General features: G+C 55.6%; 1 protein-coding gene across 1 annotated transcript in view; it reads left to right on the top strand.

Moving 5' to 3' along the window:
• The first annotated feature begins 759 nt into the window (after window positions 1-759).
• The window catches only part of CUNH17orf75 (chromosome unknown C17orf75 homolog), a 31,474-nt gene continuing 6,031 nt past the window's right edge, over window positions 760-26,202 (top strand). Inside the window, exons 1-9 of the mRNA XM_077460700.1 lie at window positions 760-957; window positions 4,487-4,570; window positions 7,360-7,485; window positions 7,991-8,116; window positions 15,975-16,026; window positions 16,107-16,226; window positions 16,457-16,521; window positions 18,906-19,042; window positions 22,695-22,798. Coding sequence (XP_077316826.1) covers window positions 827-957; window positions 4,487-4,570; window positions 7,360-7,485; window positions 7,991-8,116; window positions 15,975-16,026; window positions 16,107-16,226; window positions 16,457-16,521; window positions 18,906-19,042; window positions 22,695-22,798 — 945 coding nt within the window. The 5' untranslated portion in view covers window positions 760-826. The remainder of the gene's footprint in view (window positions 958-4,486; window positions 4,571-7,359; window positions 7,486-7,990; window positions 8,117-15,974; window positions 16,027-16,106; window positions 16,227-16,456; window positions 16,522-18,905; window positions 19,043-22,694; window positions 22,799-26,202) is intronic.

Here is a 26,202-nt window from a genome sequence, read left to right as displayed (position 1 = left end):
GGTGACCCCCATCATAGACTCATCTATAGGTGATCCCCATCATAGACTCCCCTATAGGTGATCCCCATCATAGACTCATCTATAGGTGATCCCCATCATATACTCCCCTATGGGTGATCCCCATCATAGACTCCTCTATAGGTGATCCCCATCATAGACTCCCCTATGGGTGATCCCCATCATAGACTCCTCTATAGGTGATCCCCATCATAGACTCCTCTATAGGTGATCCCCATCATAGACTCCCCTATGGGTGATCCCCATCATAGACTCCCCTATAGGTGATCCCCATCATAGACTCCCCTATAGGTGATCCCCATCATAGACTCCTCTATAGGTGATCCCCATCATAGACTCCTCTATAGGTGATCCCCATCATAGACTCCCCTATGGGTGATCCACATCATAGACTCCTCTATAGGTGATCCACATCATAGACTCCTCTATAGGTGATCCCCATCATAGACTCCCCTATGGGTGATCCCCATCATAGACTCCTCTATAGGTGATCCCCATCATAGACTCCTCTATAGGTGATCCCCATCATAGACTCCCCTATAGGTGATCCCCATCATAGACTCCTCTATAGGCGACCCCCATCATAGACTCCTCTATATCTTGCACACAGTTTGCTTGTAGAACTACAACTCCCATCACGAAATGTCCCTGACATGCACTATAGAGGAGAGGCAGTGCTGGGAACTTTCCTTCTCTAGGAACCTTCTTCACACCCTCTGTGTTTCCACAGGAAGGAAGAGAATGCGGACCGCTGACGTCATCAATACACAGCAGAGAGGAGAGGAGGATAGAGGGATAGAAGAGGAGGATGTTGGCAGCACAGAGTTCCCTGGCGGAGTCTATGGATGGAGATGAGATGAGGAGTGAGGAGGGGGAGGAGAGGAGGAGCGACAGACCCTCCCCCAATTATTACTGTCTGTACTTCTACCAACCTGGAGGGTGAGACCCCCCATACTACCCCCCTCCCCTTCATAATACCCCCCCATGTACTAACCCCCTTCCCCATATACTCCCTCCCATACTACCCCCCTCCATATATTACCCCCCTCCCCCATACATACTACCCCTCCCCCAACTATTACTGTCTGTACTTCTACCAACCTGGAGGGTGAGACCCCCATGTTACCCCCCTCCATACTACCCCTATGTACTACCCCTCCCCCATATATTACCCCCCCATATATTACCCCCCTCCCCCATATACCAACCCCCCTCCCCCATACATACTACCTCCCTTCCCCATATACTACCCCCCATGTACTACCCCGCCCTCCTCCATATACCATCCCCTTTACTACCTCCCTCCCATATACTCCCCCATATATACCGTTCCCTATACCACCCTTCAAGGGATTCTAAAGTAAATAAATAAATAACAAACATGTTATACTTCCCTCCACTGTGCGGCTGGTTTTGCACAGAGTGGCCCCCGATCCTCCTCTTCTGGGGTCCCTCGGCGGGTGTCTCTGCTTCCTCCCGCAGGTACTTCTCACGTTCATGCGAGCTCCCCCGTATGGTGAGAAGCACCTGCGGGCGCGCTCCCGTGATACAGCCGGCGGCTATAGCCGCTCGCTGCATCACACAGCCCGCCCCCGGCGCGCTGCGTCATTGGATGTGATTGACAGCAGCGCGAGCCAATGGCTGCGCTGCTTTCCATCCATCCACTCCAGCCAATCGGCGGCCAGGCTGAGCGGCGAAGAGGACGGCGGGGGCGAGCGCGGGATTTTCGGGGGGTCAGGTAATTAAAACGGGGGGGGGGGGGATTTGGGGGCGCAGGCAGTGTCAGATGTTTTTTCACCTTAATGCATAGAATGCAAAAAACATTTATCACACGACCCCTTTCACACACAGCGCCTGGAAAAAGTATTCATACCCCCTGACATTCCCCACATTTTGTTACATCCAGAAACATAAATGTATTTTATTGGGATTTTATGTGATGGACCAACACAAAGTGTCACATAATTGTGAAGTGGAAGGAAAATGATACATGATACAAATAAATATGTGAAAAGTGTGGGGGAGGGGCATTTGTATGGCGCCCCCCGGAGTCAATACTTTGTAGAACCCCCTTTCTCTCCAAGTCTTTTTTGGGGGTGTCTCTACCAGCTTTGCCCATCTAGAGAGGACATTTCTGCCCATTCTTCTTCTTTGTAAAATATCTCAAGCTCTGTCAGATTGGATGGAGAGCGTCTGTGATCAGCAATTTTATTTAAATAGAGCCCACCTGTGTGTCATTTAATCTCAGTATAAATACAGCTGTTCTGTGAAGCCCTCAGAGGTTTGTTAGAGATCCTTAGTGAACAAACAGCATCATGAAGGCCAAGGAACACACCAGGCAGGTCAGGGATAAAGTTGTGGAGAAGTATAAAGCAGGGTTGGGTTATAAATAAAATCTCCCAAGCTTTGACCATCTCACGGAGCTCTGTTCAATCCATCATCGGAAAATGGAAAGAGTATGACACAACCGCAAACCTACCAAGACATGGCCGTCCACCTAAACTGACCGGGCCGGGCAAGGAGAGCATTCATCAGAGAAGAGCCAAGAGGTCCATGGTAACTCTGGAGGAGCTGCAGAGATCCACAGCTCAGGGGGGAGAATCTGTCCACAGGACAACTATTAGTCGTCTCTCCACAAATCTGCCCTTTATGGAAGAGTGACAAGAAGAAAGACATTGGAGGAAGAAAGTCATAAGAAGTCCTGTTTGTAGTTTGTGAGAAGCCATGTGGGGGAGGGGGCAGCAAACATGTGGAAGAAGGTGATCTGGTCAGAGGAGACCAAAATTCTACTTTACGGCCTGAAAGCAAAACGCTATGTGTGGGGAAAACTAACACCGCCCATCCCCCTGAACACACCATCCCCACCGTGAGACATGGTGGTGGCAGCATCATGTGGTGGGGATGGTTTTCTTCAGCAGGGACAGGGAAGCTGGTCAGAGTTGATGGGAAGATGGATGGAGACAAATACAGAACAATCTTAGAAGAAAACCTGTTGGAGTCGCCAAAAGACTTGAGACCGGGGCGGAGGTTCCCCTTCCAGCAGGACAACGACCCGAAACATCCAGCCAGAGCTACAATGGAATGGTTTACATCAAAGCATATTCATGTGTTAGAATGGCCCAGTCACAGTCCAGACCTAAATCCCATTGAGAATCTGTGGCCAGACTTGAAAATTGCTGATCACAGACGCTCTCCATCCAATCTGACAGAACTTGAGATATTTTACAAAGAAGAAGAATGGGCAGAAATGTCCTCTCTAGATGGGCAAAGCTGGTAGAGACACCCCCAAAAAGACTTGTAGAGAAAGGGGGGCTCTACAAAGTATTGACTCCGGGGGGCGCCATACAAATGCCCCTCCCCCCACACTTTTCACATATTTATTTGTATCATTTATCATTTTCCTTCCACTTCACAATTATGTGACACTTTGTGTTGGTCCATCACAGAAAATCCCAATAAAATACATTTATGGTTTTGGGTGTAACAAAATGTGGGGAATGTCAGGGGGTATGAATACTTTTTCCAGGCGCTGTGTTGTGATGTTTTTCAGTCTTTGGTTCACTTTATACCTGAGAACTCCTCTGTTCTGTGTCACTGTGCCGAGACCCCGATCTATACTCTATACCCTATACTTCCCTCATATATACATGTGTACCAGACTGCAGGTGAGACCCCCGTACTACCTCCCCCCTCCCCCATATACCCCCCGTACCGCTACCACTGCCTTTATCTGTACCAAACTGAATGAGATCCCCGGACTACCATCATATATACTCCCACACTGCCTGTACCAAACTGGAGGATGGGAAACTCATCCCGCCCCCTATATACCCCCATCCTGCCCCCTATATACCCCCATCCTGCCCCTATATACCCTCATCCCGCCCCCTATATACCCTCATCCCGCCCCCTATATACCCTCATCCTGCCCCCTATATACCCTCATCCTGCCCCCTATATACCCTCATCCCGCCCCTATATACCCCCATCCCGCCCCCTATATACCCCCATCCCGCCCCCTATATACCCCCATCCCGCCCCCTATATACCCCCATCCCGCCCCCCATATACCCTCATCCCGCCCCCCATATACCCTCATCCTGCCCCCCATATACCCTCATCCTGCCCCCCATATACCCTCATCCTGCCCCCCATATACCCTCATCCTGCCCCCCATATACCCTCATCCGGCCCCCCATATACCCTCATCCTGCCCCCCATATACCCTCATCCTGCCCCCCATATACCCTCATCCTGCCCCCCATATACCCTCATCCGGCCCCCCATATACCCTCATCCGGCCCCCTATATACCCCCATCCCGCCCCCTATATACCCCCATCCCGCCCCCTATATACCCCCATCCTGCCCCCTATATACCCTCATCCTGCCCCCTATATACCCCCATACTACTACTGCCTGTTCCTGGTAGGACGGGTGTGACCCCCTGGTGTGTTTTGTCTCTCCAGGGTCCCCCCGGATTCTTCACATACAGATGAGGGGGACAGTCCAGGGAGCGGCACTACCGACACCCCACCAGGAGAAGACTTCAGGTGAGAGTTCCATGGAATGGATAATTGGGAGTACATTGTGTACAGGATATCGGATTGGTCGGTGTGTGTGTGTACAGGATATCGGATTGGTCGGTGTGTGTGTGTACAGGATATCGGATTGTATGGAGGATGTGGGATTGTATGGAGGATGTGGGATTGTATGGAGGATGTGGGATTGTATGGAGGATGTGGGATTGTATACGGGATATCGGATTGTATGGAGGATGTGGGATTGTATGGAGGATATCGGATTGTATGAAGGATATTGGATTGCATGGAGGATGTGGGATTGCATGGAGGGATGTGGGATTGCATGGAGGGATGTGGGATTGCATGGAGGGATGTGGGATTGCATGGAGGGATGTGGGATTGTATGGAGGGATGTGGGATTGCATGGAGGGATGTGGGATTGCATGGAGGGATGTGGGATTGTATGGAGGGATGTGGGATTGCATGGAGGGATGTGGGATTGCATGGAGGGATGTGGGATTGCATGGAGGATGTGGGATTGTATGGAGGGATGTGGGATTGCATGGAGGGATGTGGGCTTGCATGGAGGGATGTGGGATTGCATGGAGGGATGTGGGATTGCATGGAGGGATGTGGGATTGCATGGAGGGATGTGGGATTGTATGGAGGGATGTGGGATTGCATGGAGGGATGTGGGATTGCATGGAGGGATGTGGGATTGCATGGAGGGATGTGGGATTGCATGGAGGGATGTGGGATTGCATGGAGGGATGTGGGATTGTATGGAGGGATGTGGGATTGTATGGAGGGATGTGGGATTGTATGGAGGGATGTGGGATTGTATGGAGGGATGTGGGATTGTATGGAGGGATGTGGGATTGTATGGAGGGATGTGGGATTGTATGGAGGGATGTGGGATTGTATGGAGGGATGTGGGATTGTATGGAGGGATGTGGGATTGTATGGAGGGATGTGGGATTGTATGGAGGGATGTGGGATTGTATGGAGGATGTGGGATTGTATACGGGATATCGGATTGTATGGAGGGATGTGGGATTGTATGGAGGGATGTGGGATTGTATGGAGGATGTGGGATTGTATGGAGGATGTGGGATTGTATGGAGGATGTGGGATTGTATGGAGGATGTGGGATTGTATGGAGGATGTGGGATTGTATGGAGGATGTGGGATTGTATACGGGATATCGGATTGTATGGAGGGATGTGGGATTGTATGGAGGGATGTGGGATTGTATGGAGGGATGTGGGATTGCATGGAGGGATGTGGGATTGCATGGAGGGATGTGGGATTGCATGGAGGGATGTGGGATTGCATGGAGGGATGTGGGATTGCATGGAGGGATGTGGGATTGTATGGAGGATGTGGGATTGTATACGGGATATCGGATTGTATGGAGGGATGTGGGATTGTATGGAGGGATGTGGGATTGCATGGAGGGATGTGGGATTGCATGGAGGGATGTGGGATTGCATGGAGGGATGTGGGATTGCATGGAGGGATGTGGGATTGCATGGAGGGATGTGGGATTGCATGGAGGGATGTGGGATTGCATGGAGGATGTGGGATTGTATGGAGGATGTGGGATTGTATACGGGATATCGGATTGTATGGAGGGATGTGGGATTGTATGGAGGGATGTGGGATTGTATGGAGGGATGTGGGATTGCATGGAGGGATGTGGGATTGCATGGAGGGATGTGGGATTGCATGGAGGGATGTGGGATTGCATGGAGGGATGTGGGATTGTATGGAGGGATGTGGGATTGTATGGAGGGATGTGGGATTGTATGGAGGGATGTGGGATTGTATGGAGGGATGTGGGATTGTATGGAGGGATGTGGGATTGCATGGAGGGATGTGGGATTGTATGGAGGGATGTGGGATTGTATGGAGGGATGTGGGATTGTATAGAGGGATGTGGGATTGTATAGAGGGATGTGGGATTGTATAGAGGGATGTGGGATTGTATAGAGGGATGTGGGATTGTATAGAGGGATGTGGGATTGTATAGAGGGATGTGGGATTGTATAGAGGGATGTGGGATTGCATGGAGGATGTGGGATTGCATGGAGGATGTGGGATTGCATGGAGGATGTGGGATTGTATGGAGGGATGTGGGATTGTATGGAGGGATGTGGGATTGTATGGAGGGATGTGGGATTGTATGGAGGGATGTGGGATTGTATGGAGGGATGTGGGATTGTATAGAGGGATGTGGGATTGTATAGAGGGATGTGGGATTGTATAGAGGGATGTGGGATTGTATAGAGGGATGTGGGATTGTATAGAGGGATGTGGGATTGTATAGAGGGATGTGGGATTGTATAGAGGGATGTGGGATTGTATAGAGGGATGTGGGATTGTATAGAGGGATGTGGGATTGTATAGAGGGATGTGGGATTGCATGGAGGATGTGGGATTGCATGGAGGATGTGGGATTGCATGGAGGATGTGGGATTGCATGGAGGATGTGGGATTGCATGGAGGATGTGGGATTGCATGGAGGATGTGGGATTGTATACGGGATATCGGATTGCATGGAGGGATGTGGGATTGCATGGAGGGATGTGGGATTGCATGGAGGATGTGGGATTGTATACGGGATGTGGGATTGTATACGGGATGTGGGATTGTATACGGGATGTGGGATTGTATACGGGATGTGGGATTGTATACGGGATATGGGACGGGATATCGGATTGTATACGGGATGTGGGATTGTATACGGGAAGTGGGATTGTATACGGGATGTGGGATTGTATACGGGATATCGGATTGCTCTGTGTGTTTCCTCGTAGTCTGTCTTTGGTGGACACGAACCTTCCGGCTGAAGCGGAACCGGAGCTCCGGAACTTCATGGCGAAGCGTCTCTCCCGGGGCGCCATGTTTGAAGGGATGGGTAACGTGGGTTCCGTGGATCTCAGGTGAGACATTCAGTCGCCTCCATAGTTACCAATCTAGAACAAGTATCGGGATGCCGGTGTCACGTTCGGCTCCCCGCTGAGTGCGCATGCAGGAGGCCGCCATGTGCGTTCCATTCCAGGCCCCGCGGGATCGCTGCGCTTCACTCACCATAATTGTAACCTCTATGGCCACTTGGCGGGGCTTGTACCTGGACTCGGGTGGAACACACATGGCGCATGCGCAGTCTAGCGGGGGGCCAAATGTGAAGGGTCACCATATGTGACAAAACACCAGTGTCTGTTCTAGACCGGTGATAGATCCAGAACATTAATACCGGGATGTGTCTGGTCTAGACCGGTGAGAGACCCAGAACATGGGCCATCAGTGAAGCTCTAGTACTTCTGTCCTGGCGGGTCCTCTGTGAAGCGTGCCTAGTGCGGTTCCCAGTGTTCTTGGTCTGATGGTGGATCTAGATCTTCTTATGTTTTATATGAAATGTGTGACTTGTCCCGTTTTTGTTCTCAGCTCTCCGGAATGTTCTCTGGGCTGTTATTACTGCCTGATCCAGCAGATGGGAAATCCAGAGCCGGGACCGCTGTCCTCCGAGCACGTCGTCTGCTTCCTGGGGGGGTCAGAGAAAGGCCTGGATCTATATCCTTCCAGTGATTGGCTGATGGGGAATACAGAGGAGGAGATGTATGGGGGAGGAGGGAGAAAGAGATGTACAGGGGGAGATAGGGGGGGGCAGGAAGAGATGTACAGGGGGAGATGGGAGGGGGCAGGAGGAGATGTACGGGGGGAGATGGGAGGGGGCAGGAGGAGATGTACGGGGGGAGATGGGAGGGGGCAGGAGGAGATGTACGGGGGGAGATGGGAGGGGGCAGGAGGAGATGTACGGGGGGAGATGGGAGGGGGCAGGAGGAGATGTACGGGGGGAGATGGGAGGGGGCAGGAGGAGATGTACGGGGGGAGATGGGAGGGGGCAGGAGGAGATGTACGGGGGGAGATGGGAGGGGGCAGGAGGAGATGGGAGGGGGAGGAGGAGACGTACGGGAGGGGAGACGTACGGGAGGGGAGACGTAGGGGAGGGGAGATGGGAGGGGAGATGGGAGGAGGAGACGTAGGGGAGGGGAGATGGGAGGGGGGAGGAGGAGACGTACGGGAGGGGAGATGGGAGGGGGGAGGAGGAGACGTACGGGGGGGAGATGGGAGGAGGAGACGTACGGGGGGGAGATGGGAGGGGGGGAGGAGGAGACGTACGGGGGGGAGATGGGAGGGGGGAGGAGACGTACGGGGGGGAGATGGGAGGGGGGAGGAGGAGACGTACGGGGGGGAGGGGGAGGAGGAGACGTACGGGGGGGAGGGGGGAGGGGGGAGGAGGGGGGGAGGGGGGAGGAGGAGACGTACGGGGGGGGGAGATGGGAGGGGGAGGAGGAGACGTACGGGGAGAGATGGGAGGGGGGGGGGAAGAGATGTGCGGGGAAGGAGGAAGAAAGAGATGTATGGGGGAGGAGGAAGAGATGTATGGGGGGGGAGGAAGAGATGTACGGGGGGGGGAGGAGGAGCTGTACGGGGGGGAAGAGGTAGAAGATGTAGGGGGGGGAGGAGGAGATGTAGGGGGGGAGGAGGGAGGTAGAGATGTACGGGGGGAAGAGGGAGGAGATGTAGGGGGGGAGGAGGGAGGAGCAGATGTACGGGGGGGGAGGAGGAGATGTATAGGGAGGACGATGAATGGGAAGTGAGGAGCATGGTGATGGGCCTCTAGGGAGGCTGGTCAGTGAGGAGATTGATGATGGACCTCTAGGGAGGCTGGGAAGTGAGGAGGACGGTGATGGACAGAGGGGTGGTGGTGGACGTGGTATACTTGGACAGAGGGGTGGACGTGGTATACTTGGGACAGAGGGGTGGTGGTGGACGTGGTATACTTGGACAGAGGGGTGGCGGTGGACGTGGTATACTTGGACAGAGGGGTGGCGGTGGACGTGGTATACTTGGGACAGAGGGGTGGACGTGGTATACTTGGGACAGAGGGGTGGACGTGGTATACTTGGACAGAGGGGTGGCTGTGGACATGGTATACTTGGACAGAGGGGTGGCAGTGGACGTGGTATACTTGGACAGAGGGGTGGCGGTGGACGTGGTATACTTGGGACAGTGGGGTGGACGTGGTATACTTGGGACAGTGGGGTGGACGTGGTATACTTGGACAGAGGGGTGGCTGTGGACATGGTATACTTGGACAGAGGGGTGGCTGTGGACGTGGTATACTTGGACAGAGGAGTGGCTGTGGACGTGGTATACTTGGACAGAGTGGCTGTGGACATGGTATACTTGGACAGAGGGGTGGCGGTGGACGTGGTATACTTGGACAGAGGGGTGGCTGTGGACGTGGTATACTTGGACAGAGGGGTGGCGGTGGACGTGGTATACTTGGACAGAGGAGTGGCTGTGGACGTGGTATACTTGGACAGAGGGGTGGCGGTGGACGTGGTATACTTGGACAGAGGGGTGGCTGTGGACGTGGTATACTTGGACAGAGGGGTGGCTGTGGACGTGGTATACTTGGACAGAGGAGTGGCTGTGGACGTGGTATACTTGGACAGAGGAGTGGCTGTGGACGTGGTATACTTGGACAGAGGAGTGGCTGTGGACGTGGTATACTTGGACAGAGGAGTGGCTGTGGACATGGTATACTTGGACAGAGGAGTGGCTGTGGACGTGGTATACTTGGACAGAGGAGTGGCGGTGGACGTGGTATACTTGGGACAGAGGGGTGGACGTGGTATACTTGGACAGAGGAGTGGCTGTGGACATGGTATGCTTGGACAGAGGGGTGGCTGTGGACGTGGTATACTTGGACAGAGGGGTGGCTGTGGACGTGGTATACTTGGACAGAGGGGTGGCGTGGATGTGGTATACTTGGGACAGAGGGGTGGACGTGGTATACTTGGACAGAGGGGTGGCTGTGGATGTGGTATACTTGGACAGAGGGGTGGCGGTGGACGTGGTATACTTGGACAGAGGGGTGGCGGTGGACGTGGTATACTTGGACAGAGGGGTGGCGGTGGACGTGGTATACTTGGACAGAGGGGTGGCTGTGGACGTGGTATACTTGGACAGAGGGGTGGCTGTGGACGTGGTATACTTGGACAGAGGGGTGGCTGTGGACGTGGTATACTTGGACAGAGGGGTGGCGGTGGACGTGGTATACTTGGACAGAGGGGTGGCGGTGGACGTGGTATACTTGGACAGAGGGGTGGCGGCGGACGTGGTATACTTGGACAGAGGGGTGGCGGTGGACGTGGTATACTTGGGACAGAGGGGTGGACGTGGTATACTTGGACAGAGGGGTGGACGTGGTATACTTGGACAGAGGGGTGGACGTGGTATACTTGGACAGAGGGGTGGACGTGGTATACTTGGACAGAGGGGTGGCGGTGGACGTGGTATACTTGGACAGAGGGGTGGCGGTGGACGTGGTATACTTGGGACAGAGGGGTGGACGTGGTATACTTGGACAGAGGGGTGGACGTGGTATACTTGGACAGAGGGGTGGACGTGGTATACTTGGACAGAGGGGTGGCGGTGGATGTGGTATACTTGGGACAGAGGGGTGGACGTGGTATACTTGGACAGAGGGGTGGACGTGGTATACTTGGACAGAGGGGTGGCGGTGGATGTGGTATAATTGGACAGAGGGGTTGCGGTGGACGTGGTATACTTGGACAGAGGGGTGGCGGTGGACGTGGTATACTTGGACAGAGGGGTGGACGTGGTATACTTGGACAGAGGGGTGGCGGTGGACGTGGTATAATTGGACAGAGGGGTTGCGGTGGACGTGGTATACTTGGACAGAGGGGTGGCGGTGGACGTGGTATACTTGGATACAGTTCCGCACACACGGCTCATGTGTAAGGTAAAGTCTACAGGTTTGGAAATATCAGTTTGTAGATGGATAGAAAATTGGCTAAAAGACAGAATTCAGAGAGTCGTGGTTAATGATTCTTACTCTGAATGGTGTAAGGTTATTAGTGTTGTGCCCCGAGGTTCAGTGCTGGGACCCTTACTTTTTAATATCTTTATAAATGATATTGGGTCTGGGATCAAAAGTAACATTTCCGTCTTTGCAGATGACACAGAGCTATGCGGGGGAATAACGTCCTTACAGGATGTCTCCAACTTACAAGCCGACCTCAATGCTCTGTCTAATTGGGTGACTATGTGGCAGATGAGGTTTAATGTTGAGAAATGTAAAGTTATGCACTTGGGGGCTAAGAATATGCATGCATCGTACACGCTAGGGGGAGTACAACTGGGGGAATCCATAGTGGAGAAGGATCTGGGGGGATCCATAGTGGAGAAGGATCTGGGGGGCTCCATAGTGGAGAAGGATCTGGGGGGCTCCATAGTGGAGAAGGATCTGGGGGGCTCCATAGTGGAGAAGGATCTGGGGGGCTCCATAGTGGAGAAGGATCTGGGGGGGTCCATAGTAGAGAAGGATCTGGGGGGGTCCATAGTAGAGAAGGATCTGGGGGATCCATAGTGGAGAAGGATCTGGGGATTCATAGTGGAGAAGGATCTGGGGGGGTCCATAGTAGAGAAGGATCTGGGGGGGTCCATAGTAGAGAAGGATCTGGGGGGGTCCATAGTAGAGAAGGATCTGGGGGGGTCCATAGTAGAGAAGGATCTGGGGGATCCATAGTGGAGAAGGATCTGGGGATTCATAGTAGAGAAGGATCTGGGGGGGTCCATAGTAGAGAAGGATCTGGGGGGGTCCATAGTAGAGAAGGATCTGGGGGGGTCCATAGTAGAGAAGGATCTGGGGGGGTCCATAGTAGAGAAGGATCTGGGGGGTCCATAGTGGAGAAGGATCTGGGGGGGTCCATAGTAGAGAAGGATCTGGGGGGTCCATAGTGGAGAAGGATCTGGGGGGTCCATAGTAGAGAAGGATCTGGGGGGTCCATAGTAGAGAAGGATCTGGGGGGGTCCATAGTAGAGAAGGATCTGGGGGATCCATAGTAGAGAAGGATCTGGGGGGGTCCATAGTGGAGAAGGATCTGGGGGGCTCCATAGTGGAGAAGGATCTGGGGGGCTCCATAGTAGAGAAGGATCTGGGGGGCTCCATAGTGGAGAAGGATCTGGGGGGCTCCATAGTAGAGAAGGATCTGGGGGATCCATAGTGGAGAAGGATCTGGGGGGTCCATAGTAGAGAAGGATCTGGGGGATCCATAGTGGAGAAGGATCTGGGGGGATTCATAGTGGAGAAGGATCTGGGGGGATTCATAGTGGAGAAGGATCTGGGGGGATTCATAGTGGAGAAGGATCTGGGAGATCCATAGTGGAGAAGGATCTGGGGGGATCCATAGTGGAGAAGGATCTGGGGGAGATCCATAGTGGAGAAGGATCTGGGGGGATTCATAGTGGAGAAGGATCTGGGAGATCCATAGTGGAGAAGGATCTGGGGGTTTTGGTAGATCATAAGCTCAATAATAACATGCAATGCCAATCTGCGGTCTCTTTCCTGTATAAGAGAGGTATGGACTCCAGAGAGAGAGATATCATCTGTACAAATCATTAGTAAGACCTCATCTGGAATATGCCGTTCAGTTTTGGGCTCCAGTTCTCAAAAAGGATATCGGGGAACTGGAGAAAGTGCAGAGAAGGGCAACCAAACTGATAAGAGGCATGGAGGAACTCAGCTATGAGGAAAGATTAGAGGAACTGAATTTATTCTCTTGATAAGAGGAGATTAAGGGGGGATATGATCTCCATGTATAATATATAAGGGGTCCATATAGGGAACTTGGTGTCGAGTTCTTCACTTTACAGTCAACAAAGAGGACAAGGGGGCGCTCTTTACATCTAGAGGAGAAGAGATTTCATCTCCAAATACGGAAAGGTTTCTTCACAGTAAGAGGTGTGAAGATGTGGAATAGACTCCCTGCAGAGGTGGATCTGGTCGGCTCAGTGGATTGCTATAAGAAAGGTCGGGATTGTTTCCTAAGTGTACAGAATATAACGGGGTACTAAAATTTATAGGTAAAGTTGATCCGGGGAAAATTCGATCGCCTCTCGGGGGATCAGGAAGGAATTTTTTCCCCTGTGGGTATAGAATTGGGTATACGGGCTGGTATATTTATTATATATATATATATATATATAATATATATATATTTTTTTTTTGGTTGAACTGGATGGACTTGTGTCTTTTTTTCAACCTGACTAACTATGACCTCTAGGGAGGCTGGGAAGTGAGGAGGATGGTGATGGGCCTCTAGGGAGGCTGGGAAGTAAGGAGATTGGTGATGGGCCTCTAGGGAGGCTGGGAAGTGAGGAGGATGGTGATGGGCCTCTAGGGAGGCTGGGAAGTGAGGAGGATGGTGATGGGCCTCTAGGGAGGCTGGGAAGTGAGGAGGATGGTGATGGACCTCTAGGGAGGCTGGGAAGTAAGGAGATTGGTGATGGGCCTCTAGGGAGGCTGGGAAGTGAGGAGGATGGTGATGGGCCTCTAGGGAGGCTGGGAAGTGAGGAGGATGGTGATGGGCCTCTAGGGAGGCTGGGAAGTGAGGAGGATGGTGATGGACCTCTAGGGAGGCTGGGAAGTAAGGAGATTGGTGATGGGCCTCTAGGGAGGCTGGGAAGTGAGGAGGATGGTGATGGGCCTCTAGGGAGGCTGGGAAGTGAGGAGGATGGTGATGGGCCTCTAGGGAGGCTGGGAAGTGAGGAGGATGGTGATGGGCCTCTAGGGAGGCTGGGAAGTGAGGAGGATGGTGATGGGCCTCTAGGGAGGCTGGGAAGTGAGGAGATTGGTGATGGACCTCTAGGGAGGCTGGGAAGTGAGGAGGGTGGTGATGGACCTCTAGGGAGGCTGGGAAGTGAGGAGGGTGGTGATGGACCTCTAGGGAGGCTGGGAAGTGAGGAGGGTGGTGATGGGCCTCTAGGGAGGCTGGGAAGTGAGGAGATTGGTGATGGACCTCTAGGGAGGCTGGGAAGTGAGGAGGATGGTGATGGACCTCTAGGGAGGCTGGGAAGTGAGGAGATTGGTGATGGACCTCTAGGGAGGCTGGGAAGTGAGGAGGATGGTGATGGGCCTCTAGGGAGGCTGGGAAGTGAGGAGGATGGTGATGGACCTCTAGGGAGGCTGGGAAGTGAGGAGGGTGGTGATGGGCCTCTAGGGAGGCTGGGAAGTGAGGAGGATGGTGATGGACCTCTAGGGAGGCTGGGAAGTGAGGAGGATGGTGATGGACCTCTAGGGAGGCTGGGAAGTGAGGAGGGTGGTGATGGGAGGCTGGGAAGTGAGGAGATTGGTGATGGGCCTCTAGGGAGGCTGGGAAGTGAGGAGGATGGTGATGGACCTCTAGGGAGGCTGGGAAGTGAGGAGATTGGTGATGGGCCTCTAGGGAGGCTGGGAAGTGAGGAGGATGGTGATGGACCTCTAGGGAGGCTGGGAAGTGAGGAGATTGGTGATGGGCCTCTAGGGAGGCTGGGAAGTGAGGAGATTGGTGATGGGCCTCTAGGGAGGCTGGGAAGTGAGGAGGATGGTGATGGACCTCTAGGGAGGCTGGGAAGTGAGGAGATTGGTGATGGGCCTCTAGGGAGGCTGGGAAGTGAGGAGGATGGTGATGGACCTCTAGGGAGGCTGGGAAGTGAGGAGATTGGTGATGGGCCTCTAGGGAGGCTGGGAAGTGAGGAGGATGGTGATGGACCTCCTAGGGAGGTTGGGAAGTGAGGAGGATGGTGATGGACCTCTAGGGAGGCTGGGAAGTGAGGAGATTGGTGATGGGCCTCTAGGGAGGCTGGGAAGTGAGGAGGATGGTGATGGACCTCTAGGGAGGCTGGGAAGTGAGGAGATTGGTGATGGGCCTCTAGGGAGGCTGGGAAGTGAGGAGGATGGTGATGGACCTCTAGGGAGGCTGGGAAGTGAGGAGGATGGTGATGGGCCTCTAGGGAGGCTGGGAAGTGAGGAGGATGGTGATGGGCCTCTAGGAAGGCTGGGAAGTGAGGAGGATGGTGATGGACCTCTAGGGAGGCTGGGAAGTGAGGAGGATGGTGATGGACCTCTAGGGAGGCTGGGAAGTGAGGAGGATGGTGATGGACCTCTAGGGAGGCTGGGAAGTGAGGAGGATGGTGATGGACCTCTAGGGAGGCTGGGAAGTGAGGAGGATGGTGATGGACCTCTAGGGAGGCTGGGAAGTGAGGAGATTGGTGATGGGCCTCTAGGGAGGCTGGGAAGTGAGGAGGATGGTGATGGACCTCCTAGGGAGGTTGGGAAGTGAGGAGGATGGTGATGGACCTCTAGGGAGGCTGGGAAGTGAGGAGATTGGTGATGGGCCTCTAGGGAGGCTGGGAAGTGAGGAGGATGGTGATGGACCTCTAGGGAGGCTGGGAAGTGAGGAGATTGGTGATGGGCCTCTAGGAAGGCTGGGAAGTGAGGAGGATGGTGATGGGCCTCTTGGGAGGCTGGGAAGTGAGGAGATTGGTGGTCTCTTTGTGTTCCTTAAGATGAAACCTTCAGACTTGAGCTGGACAGGCACGTGGAGGAGCTGAAGACGAAGCTTCAGGTAGGGTGAGGCTGAGTCTGTATCGCGATCCATGCCGGACTCTTCATAGGGCACTGTGCTTATTGTTTGCTCTTCTCTAGACAGGTGACCTGGACTCCGACATCCGGCCTCACCTGAGCAGCTGGTTTGAGGACTCCATATTGCCGATCCAGCGGATAGTCGGCCTTTTCCAGGAGAAGATGGCCTACCTCTTACATGCGGTGAGCTTCCTTTTTATAGCGGGGGGGAGGGGAGGGAGGTGTTATCCTGGGTAGGGGGGAGAAGCTCTCCTCTCACCTCTCCTCTCTTCTGAGTTGTGGTGGGGGGGGGGGGGGGATGGGGAGAGGGGAGGGGGGTGTTATCCTGGGTAGGGGGGAGAAGCTCTCCTCTCCTCTGAGTTGTGGTTGGAGGTAGGTGCTCACATCCTCACTTACCTCTCGTCTCCTCCCAGGCACTCAGCTACACTACAGTGGAAGTGACAAACTCGGATGAGAGGACGAAGAATGACATCAGCAGGTACAGATGGGGCACACGCTCTGCCCGGGGGGCACAGTCTCTTCATGCGGAGGGGGGGGGGGCACAGTCTCTTCATGCGGAGGGGGGGCACAGTCTCTTCATGCGGAGGGGGGGGGCACAGTCTCTTCATGCGGAGGGGGGGCACAGTCTCTCCTTATGCGGAGGGGGGGGCACAGTCTCTTCATGCGGAGGGGGGGGGGCACAGTCTCTTCATGCGGAGGGGGGGGCACAGTCTCTTCATGCGGAGGGGGGGGGGCACAGTCTCTTCATGCGGAGGGGGGGGCACAGTCTCTTCATGCGGAGGGGGGGGGCACAGTCTCTTCATGCGGAGGGGGGGGCACAGTCTCTTCATGCGGAGGGGGGGGCACAGTCTCTTCATGCGGAGGGGGGGGGGGCACAGTCTCTTCATGCGGAGGGGGGGGGGCACAGTCTCTTCATGCGGAGGGGGGGGCACAGTCTCTTCATGCGGAGGGGGGGGCACAGTCTCTTCATGCGGAGGGGGGGGGCACAGTCTCTTCATGCGGAGGGGGGGGGCACAGTCTCTTCATGCGGAGGGGGGGGGGCACAGTCTCTTCATGCGGAGGGGGGGGGCACAGTCTCTTCATGCGGAGGGGGGGGCACAGTCTCTTCATGCGGAGGGGGGGGGGCACAGTCTCTTCATGCGGAGGGGGGGGGCACAGTCTCTTCATGCGGAGGGGGGGGGGCACAGTCTCTTCATGCGGAGGGGGGGGGCACAGTCTCTTCATGCGGAGGGGGGGGCACAGTCTCTTCATGCGGAGGGGGGGGGGCACAGTCTCTTCATGCGGAGGGGGGGGGCACAGTCTCTTCATGCGGAGGGGGGGGGGCACAGTCTCTTCATGCGGAGGGGGGGGGCACAGTCTCTTCATGCGGAGGGGGGGGGCACAGTCTCTTCATGCGGAGGGGGGGGGCACAGTCTCTTCATGCGGAGGGGGGGGGCACAGTCTCTTCATGCGGAGGGGGGGGGCACAGTCTCTTCATGCGGAGGGGGGGGGCACAGTCTCTTCATGCGGAGGGGGGGGGCACAGTCTCTTCATGCGGAGGGGGGGGGGCACAGTCTCTTCATGCGGAGGGGGGGGGGCACAGTCTCTTCATGCGGAGGGGGGGGGCACAGTCTCTTCATGCGGAGGGGGGGGCACAGTCTCTTCATGCGGAGGGGGGGGGCACAGTCTCTTCATGCGGAGGGGGGGGGCACAGTCTCTTCATGCGGAGGGGGGGGGGCACAGTCTCTTCATGCGGAGGGGGGGGGCACAGTCTCTTCATGCGGAGGGGGGGGGCACAGTCTCTTCATGCGGAGGGGGGGGGCACAGTCTCTTCATGCGGAGGGGGGGGGCACAGTCTCTTCATGCGGAGGGGGGGGGCACAGTCTCTTCATGCGGAGGGGGGGGCACAGTCTCTTCATGCGGAGGGGGGGGCACAGTCTCTTCATGCGGAGGGGGGGGCACAGTCTCTTCATGCGGAGGGGGGGGGGGCACAGTCTCTTCATGCGGAGGGGGGGGGGGCACAGTCTCTTCATGCGGAGGGGGGGGGCACAGTCTCTTCATGCGGAGGGGGGGGGGCACAGTCTCTTCATGCGGAGGGGGGGGGCACAGTCTCTTCATGCGGAGGGGGGGGGGGGGGCACAGTCTCTTCATGCGGAGGGGGGGGGGCACAGTCTCTTCATGCGGAGGGGGGGGGGCACAGTCTCTTCATGCGGAGGGGGGGGGGCACAGTCTCTTCATGCGGAGGGGGGGGCACAGTCTCTTCATGCGGAGGGGGGGGGCACAGTCTCTTCATGCGGAGGGGGGGGGCACAGTCTCTTCATGCGGAGGGGGGGGCACAGTCTCTTAATGCGGAGGGGGGGGGCACAGTCTCTTAATGCGGAGGGGGGGGGGCACAGTCTCTTCATGCGGAGGGGGGGGGGCACAGTCTCTTCATGCGGAGGGGGGGGGCACAGTCTCTTCATGCGGAGGGGGGGGGCACAGTCTCTTCATGCGGAGGGGGGGGGGCACAGTCTCTTCATGCGGAGGGGGGGGGGCACAGTCTCTTCATGCGGAGGGGGGGGGCACAGTCTCTTCATGCGGAGGGGGGGGGCACAGTCTCTTCATGCGGAGGGGGGGGCACAGTCTCTTCATGCGGAGGGGGGGGGGCACAGTCTCTTCATGCGGAGGGGGGGCACAGTCTCTTCATGCGAAGGGGGGGGCACAGTCTCTTCATGCGAAGGGGGGGGCACAGTCTCTTCATGCGAGGGGGGGGCACAGTCTCTTCATGCGGAGGGGGGACACAGTCTCTTCATGCGGGGGGGCAGCTATGTCTGTGTTGATGTAAATGAGAGTCCCATGAGAACAATGGGGGTAAAGGTAGGATTTTCCTTTTGCTTCTGGCAGGTTCCTGAGCTCAGCCAGTCTGCAGGGTCTGGTACAGGAGGGTACGATGGCATCGCTGTGCATCGCCATGACTGAGCGCCACCAATCCACCATCACTGTGGACTTCACAGAGGGTCAGCCAGAGCTGCGGAATGCAGGTGAGAGCTCGCTGCTTACCTCCCACCATCCTATAATTTTGTGACCTCCCCCCATCCTATAATTTTGTGACCTCCCCCTGTGCACATCCCGGAGGTGTGTGGGGGTCTCGGGGGCGGCCTGTAGTTTGAAGGGTGGGGGTCTCGGGGGCGGCCTGTAGTTTGAAGGGTGGGGGTCTCGGGGGCGGCCTGTAGTTTGAAGGGTGGGGGTCTCGGGGGCGGCCTGTAGTTTGTAGGGCGGGGGTCTCGGGAGCGGCCTGTAGGGCGGGTGTCTCAGGAGCGGCCTGTAGGGTGGGGGTCTCGGGGTGGCCTATAGTTTGTAGGGTGGGGGTCTCAGGGGCGGCCTGTAGGGTGGGGGTCTCGGGAGCGGCCTGCAGGGTGGGGGTCTCGGGAGCGGCCTGCAGGGTGGGGGTCTCGGGAGCGGCCTGCAGGGTGGGGGTCTCGGGAGCGGCCTGCAGGGTGGGGGTCTCGGGAGCGGCCTGCAGGGTGGGGGTCTCGGGAGCGGCCTGTAGGGTGGGGGTCTCGGGAGCGGCCTGCAGGGTGGGGGTCTCGGGAGCGGCCTGCAGGGTGGGGGTCTCGGGAGCGGCCTGCAGGGTGGGGGTCTCGGGAGCGGCCTGCAGGGTGGGGGTCTCGGGAGCGGCCTGCAGGGTGGGGGTCTCGGGAGCGGCCTGTAGGGTGGGGGTCTCGGGAGCGGCCTGTAGGGTGGGGGTCTCGGGAGCGGCCTGTAGGGTGGGGGTCTCGGGAGCGGCCTGTAGGGTGGGGGTCTCGGGGGCGGCCTGTAGTTTGCTGGGTTGGGGGTGTCGGGAGTGGCCTGTAGGGTTGTACTGCCCTCTATAGGTGGACTGGACCCCGGGCCCTTCACCCCTCATTCTCCCGGCATGCCCCCGTTTTGTAGTAAAGCAGTAACATTATATTGTCCATCATTGGGGGGGGTTGCTGAGATTTTCTTGCGGTCTTCCTATCTCACCTCTGCTCAGTGGCCGCTGACATCAGTAGGTGACCATCCCGACTCCTGTGGAGGGAAGATGTTACAAAGTTAAAGGGAAGCCTCAGTCATCCCCTGAAATTGCCCCCTACCTCGGTATAGTGTCCCCCGGGATTATCTGCCTCTTCCTTGTCCTGAGTAATCCATCTTCTTGGCTCCAGTGATGATATCACAGGGACTGAATATCCCTTCCCCTGTGTGAGCCGGGAGGGGGGGATCCGCATATCCCTTCCCCCGTGTGAGCCGGGAGGGGGGATCCGCATATCCCTTCCCCCCCGTGTGAGCCGGGAGGGGGGGATCCGCATATCCCTTCCCCCGTGTGAGCCGGGAGGGGGGGATCCGCATATCCCTTCCCCCGTGTGAGCCGGGAGGGGGGGATCCGCATATCCCTTCCCCCGTGTGAGCCGGGAGGGGGGGGGATCCGCATATCCCTTCCCCCGTGTGAGCCGGGAGGGGGGGATCCGCATATCCCTTCCCCCGTGTGAGCCGGGAGGGGGGATCCGCATATCCCTTCCCCCCGTGTGAGCCGGGAGGGGGGGATCCGCATATCCCTTCCCCCGTGTGAGCCGGGAGGGGGGGATCCGCATATCCCTTCCCCCGTGTGAGCCGGGAGGGGGGGATCCGCATATCCCTTCCCCCGTGTGAGCCGGGAGGGGGGGGGATCCGCATATCCCTTCCCCCGTGTGAGCCGGGAGGGGGGGATCCGCATATCCCTTCCCCCGTGTGAGCCGGGATGGGGGATCCGCATATCCCTTCTCCCGTGTGAGCCGGGAGGGGGGATCCGCATATCCCTTCTCCCGTGTGAGCCGGGAGGGGGGATCCGCATATCCCTTCCCCCCGTGTGAGCCGGGAGGGGGGATCCGCATATCCCTTCCCCCCCGTGTGAGCCGGGAGGGGGGATCCGCATATCCCTTCCCCCGTGTGAGCCGGGATGGGGGGATCCGCATATCCCTTCCCCCGTGTGAGCCGGGAGGGGGGGATCCGCATATCCCTTCCCCCGTGTGAGCCGGGAGGGGGGGATCCGCATATCCCTTCCCCCGTGTGAGCCGGGAGGGGGGGGGATCCGCATATCCCTTCCCCCGTGTGAGCCGGGAGGGGGTATCCGCATATCCCTTCCCCCCGTGTGAGCCGGGAGGGGGGATTCGCATATCCCTTCCCCCCGTGTGAGCCGGGAGGGGGGATCCGCATATCCCTTCCCCCCGTGTGAGCCGGGAGGGGGGGATCCGCATATCCCTTCCCCCGTGTGAGCCGGGAGGGGGGGATCCTCATATCCCTTCCCCCGTGTGAGCCGGGAGGGGGGGGGGATCCGCATATCCCTTCCCCCGTGTGAGCCGGGAGGGGGGGGGATCCGCATATCCCTTCCCCCGTGTGAGCCGGGAGGGGGGGATCCGCATATCCCTTCCCCCGTGTGAGCAGGGATGGGGGATCCGCATATCCCTTCTCCCGTGTGAGCCGGGAGGGGGGATCCGCATATCCCTTCTCCCGTGTGAGCCGGGAGGGGGGATCCGCATATCCCTTCCCCCCGTGTGAGACGGGAGGGGGGATTCGCATATCCCTTCCCCCCGTGTGAGACGGGAGGGGGGATTCGCATATCCCTTCCCCCCGTGTGAGCCGGGAGGGGGGATTCGCATATCCCTTCCCCCCGTGTGAGCCGGGAGGGGGGATCCGCATATCCCTTCCCCCCGTGTGAGCCGGGAGGGGGGGATCCGCATATCCCTTCCCCCCCGTGTGAGCCGGGAGGGGGGGATCCGCATATCCCTTCCCCCCGTGTGAGCCGGGAGGGGGGGATCCGCATATCCCTTCCCCCCCGTGTGAGCCGGGAGGGGGGGATCCGCATATCCCTTCCCCCCCCCCGTGTGAGCCGGGAGGGGGGCGGGATCCGCATATCCCTTCCCCCCCCCCGTGTGAGCCGGGAGGGGGGGGGGATCCGCATATCCCTTCCCCCCCGTGTGAGCCGGGAGGGGGGGGGATCCGCATATCCCTTCCCCCCCGTGTGAGCCGGGAGGGGGGGCGGGATCCGCATATCCCTTCCCCCCCGTGTGAGCCGGGAGGGGGGCGGGATCCGCATATCCCTTCCCCCCCCGTGTGAGCCAGGAGGGGGGGGGGATCCGCATATCCCTTCCCCCCCGTGTGAGCCGGGAGGGGGGGATCCGCATATCCCTTCCCCCCCCGTGTGAGCCGGGAGGGGGGGGGATCCGCATATCCCTTCCCCCGTGTGAGCCGGGAGGGGGGGGGGGATCCGCATATCCCTTCCCCCGTGTGAGCCGGGAGGGGGGGATCCGCATATCCCTTCCCCCCGTGTGAGCCGGGAGGGGGGGATCCGCATATCCCTTCCCCCCGTGTGAGCCGGGAGGGGGGGATCCGCATATCCCTTCCCCCCGTGTGAGCCGGGAGGGGGGGATCCGCATATCCCTTCCCCCCGTGTGAGCCGGGAGGGGGGATCCGCAGAAATTCCTTTCCCGTGACCCCTCTTCCTATGTAATGAACAGGCTGAGTTCTGGTATCCCATCACCCCCCATGTCTGGGAGATGGAAGGGGTCTCTCTCATCTGCATGGAGGAGGTAGATCTACAACATGGCCGGATCATGGAGTCCCTCCCCTTCCTCCGACTTACAGAACTTTATATGTGGGGGGGCCTCACATCTCACCCCCCGGCTTTTCTCATTGCAGTCAGCAATCGCTTCTGTGAGGACTGGATGCAATTCTTCATCAGCAGCTTTGATGGTGGAAGCCCCTTCCTATTCCGACAGAAACTGGAGAACTTCAAGCTGAAGGTGAGTGACCTGAGATGTGGGGGAGGAGGAGAGAAGGTATATATTGTATACAGGAGGACTGGGAGAAGGACGCATGAATCTCACCCCTTCTCTCATCATTTACTCCTCTTCTACTACATTAGAATCCTATTATCTTTTATGTCAGTGTTCCTCCATAGGTCGGAGCGCCGCTCCCCTCGGCCTTTCTTTATCTGTCATTGAAAGACGTGCCTAAACTTCATCCCGGATGGGTTTGATGGCACCATTTTCAGGAGCGGGACACGAGGTGCAACCTAAACTATAAGCACATCTAAGGGGCGGCCCTCTGGTGGCCAAACCCAACAGCTGCAATACAGTGTTCAGCTATTGCCTAGAGTAGGGTGCAGTTTTGTTCTCTAGTTGCTCCTGGCTGTTCCCAATTGTCTGGCAGTTTTTTGTTTGGACAATTTTCTGGCCTCTCCGTCTCTAGTTGGACTCGTCCTTGGTGGGCCGTTGTCACTTTGGTGCCCTAAGCTACAGTTCTGGGGTATATTCCTCACATCCAGCAGACCTCTAGGGATGCTGAGGATACCTACCTCCACATTCCCATTGGGCACAACCACCTATAATGCCTTCAAGTTGCTGTGGGAGAGCTACATTGCCGGTTCATAGCCATTCCCTTGATTTGGCATTGGCACCATCAATGTCCTGTTGGGTCTCTCTCCCTCTCTCCCTCTCTCCTCTGTGGGCTGTCACTCGGGGGGTCTCTGGACAACCTGTTCCTACGAGCAAGTCTGCATTGGACCACAAATGAAACCTTAGAGGGTCTCGGGTGCATTCCGCATCTGCACAGGTCCGGACTGGGAAAAAATTTCACACCAGCCCCACAGCATTGTTATACCAGCCCAACAGCTGAGGCTGCGTTGATGATGGGCGCTGAGGCTGCGTTGATGATGGGCCGCTGCGTTGATGATGGGCGCCGAGGCTGCGTTGATGATGGGCGCCGAGGCTGCGTTGATGATGGGCGCCGAGGCTGCGTTGATGATGGGCGCCGAGGCTGCGTTGATGATGGGCGCCGAGGCTGCGTTTGTGGACACAGTGAGGCTGAGGGAGATGTGTGCTGTGTGTTTGATACACAAGAGGAGGAGTAGAGAAGGAGGGAGGTGGAGCGCTGCAGCCACCGCTCAAAGCGGCCCCAGGTTAGGAGGCCCACTGAGCCATCGGCCCACCCAATGGCCAGTACATGCCCACATCTGCATGAGTCAGTCCTGGCTTCTACTTCTCTGATGGAATACCTGGAACTCTTCCTGGAACACTCGGTGGCCAGGGTTTTCTCCTGTAGGAGTAGCTATGAAATCTGCATCTCCGTATCCTTATAAAAAAATCAAATACAAGAGGGCGCCTCCATCTAGGTGTAGTGATTCATAAAAAAAAAAAAAAAAAAAAGTATAAATGACAATAAAAATGCACTCCCTAGATAAGTGTATGGGAGGCTTGTCATAGACCTCCTCCATAGGATCACCGTGAGGCGTCAGGGCTCAGCAGGCATGTGGCTGGGGGAAGCGGAGTTCTTGATGTTAGTGCGGCTGTCAGGCTCCGGGCCGGAACATGAACATCAGCAGCTTCCACAAGTGACAAGATGGCTGCGGCTCCAATCAGCACCTCTCTGGGCTGGGAGGCCCCCAAATCCTTGGAAAAAAATGTGCTAAATACCGCGCTGTCCAAAAAAAGGGGGAGGAGCTGCCAGCACCGCAAATTACAATTACAAAGAGTAAAAGTAATAAAGTGATGGTGCAGCGCTGGTAACAATATGAAATGGAAATAGGTGATGGAAGGATCAATAGATCATTTCCTTTCTGATTTTATACATATATTTTTCAATGTGGTTTTATGTGATTCATTGATATTTGTTTTTATCATAATTTTGAGGATTCAACCCAGTGAGGTACAAAATTGGGGGAAAAAATCCTACATTTTATTTTATTTTTTTATTATTATTATTATTTATTTTATGCAGATTTATATAAAACCCTTACTTTGCATCGACGTTTTGGGGGGTGCTTCGTACATATTTAGATTTTTAGTCTGTTTTTCATTAAATTGGTTGTATGGATTGTATGTTTATCATGAGACAATAATCAAACCCACCATTACTATTGAGTTCACACACAATTTATATTTCCATCTAGAAGTTGTTTTCCCTTGTGATGACCGTCACTCCAGTATTCTGATATATCACGTTTTTTGTTCTCTAATTTATTTTCCTTTTTCTAGTACATTTCTTACCGGGACGCATTTTTTGTTTGTTTGTTTATTTGTTTATTTTTCAATATAACAATTGGGTCTGCAGAAGCCTCGATCGATCAAAGCGCGGCTTGGAGTCTCTTGTCCTGCGTTCCCGGATATCACTTCCGCTCTTTTAAATCTCTTCCGATTTTTTTGCGCCTGCCTATCCCCAGCTATCTATAGCGAGGCTTGGCTTTCCCCCGGATGTGCGGCCCACCTGCGCACTTCCTATTTGTTTTAATATGTCACTCGTAAAAAAAAAATTGTATTCATTTTTTTTTTTTTTTTTTTAGTCCTGGCCTTTCTAGTGGGTCTATGTAGACCTGTCTTATTTAGTTCTAATATGTAATTTCATGTTTTCAGACATATTTTTTTGTTTCCAGTCAATTGATATGCTCCATCCTTACCCTCCGGAGCGAGGCTTGGAGTGGCGCCTGTAGTTTTCTTTTTCCATATGTTGTGATGATACCACAGTGAGGCTTGACACTCAAGCCATGCCGCCATCTTTGTCTATAGTGGATATACAGGAATAATTGGGACAAGCGCGCACAGGTTTGTTTTCTAAATTTATGGGATATTTATATATATATATATATATATATATATATATATATATATATATATATTAATTTTTTATTATACTCAGTGGGACAGGCCCAGACAATATCTTTATGGATGAAATGCGTCGGGCTGAGCCTGCTGTTCCCATTGTGTCATTTTATCGATTTAATAAGCGCTTGTTTTACTTCTTCCTAAATATGAGTGTAAATCTTTCATTTTTAATAACAAAATGTTGTGTTATGCGGATTCACGCTATGTGCGTTTGTCATTCCTTTTTGGCCCTATATCCATGTGACGTTTTTATATACCTTGGAGCTTCCTTTCTTATTGACCGGCGGTCCTTGTGAGGAGATTATTTTATCCAATCGTATCATCGCCTATATCCATCCAGGCTCTACTATTTTTGTTGAAGAATCACCGACAAGTTTGTTTGATTCATAGGGCGAATCCATACTTGGCGGTACGCCTCCGTGTCATTGGCGTGTCATTGGCGTGTCATTGCCGGTGCTCCACCTCCCCTTTTCATGCACGTTCAGCGGCTTAAAAATGACCATTTGGGGTGCCAAGATATTTATGTTTTGGACATTTCCATTTCATCT

Source organism: Lithobates pipiens, unplaced genomic scaffold (assembly GCF_037356315.1).
Source record: "Lithobates pipiens isolate NorthernLeopardFrog02 unplaced genomic scaffold, aLitPip1_a1.2 Scaffold_28, whole genome shotgun sequence".
NCBI lineage: Eukaryota > Metazoa > Chordata > Amphibia > Anura > Ranidae > Lithobates > Lithobates pipiens.
This window is presented reverse-complemented; position numbering and strand designations above follow the sequence as displayed.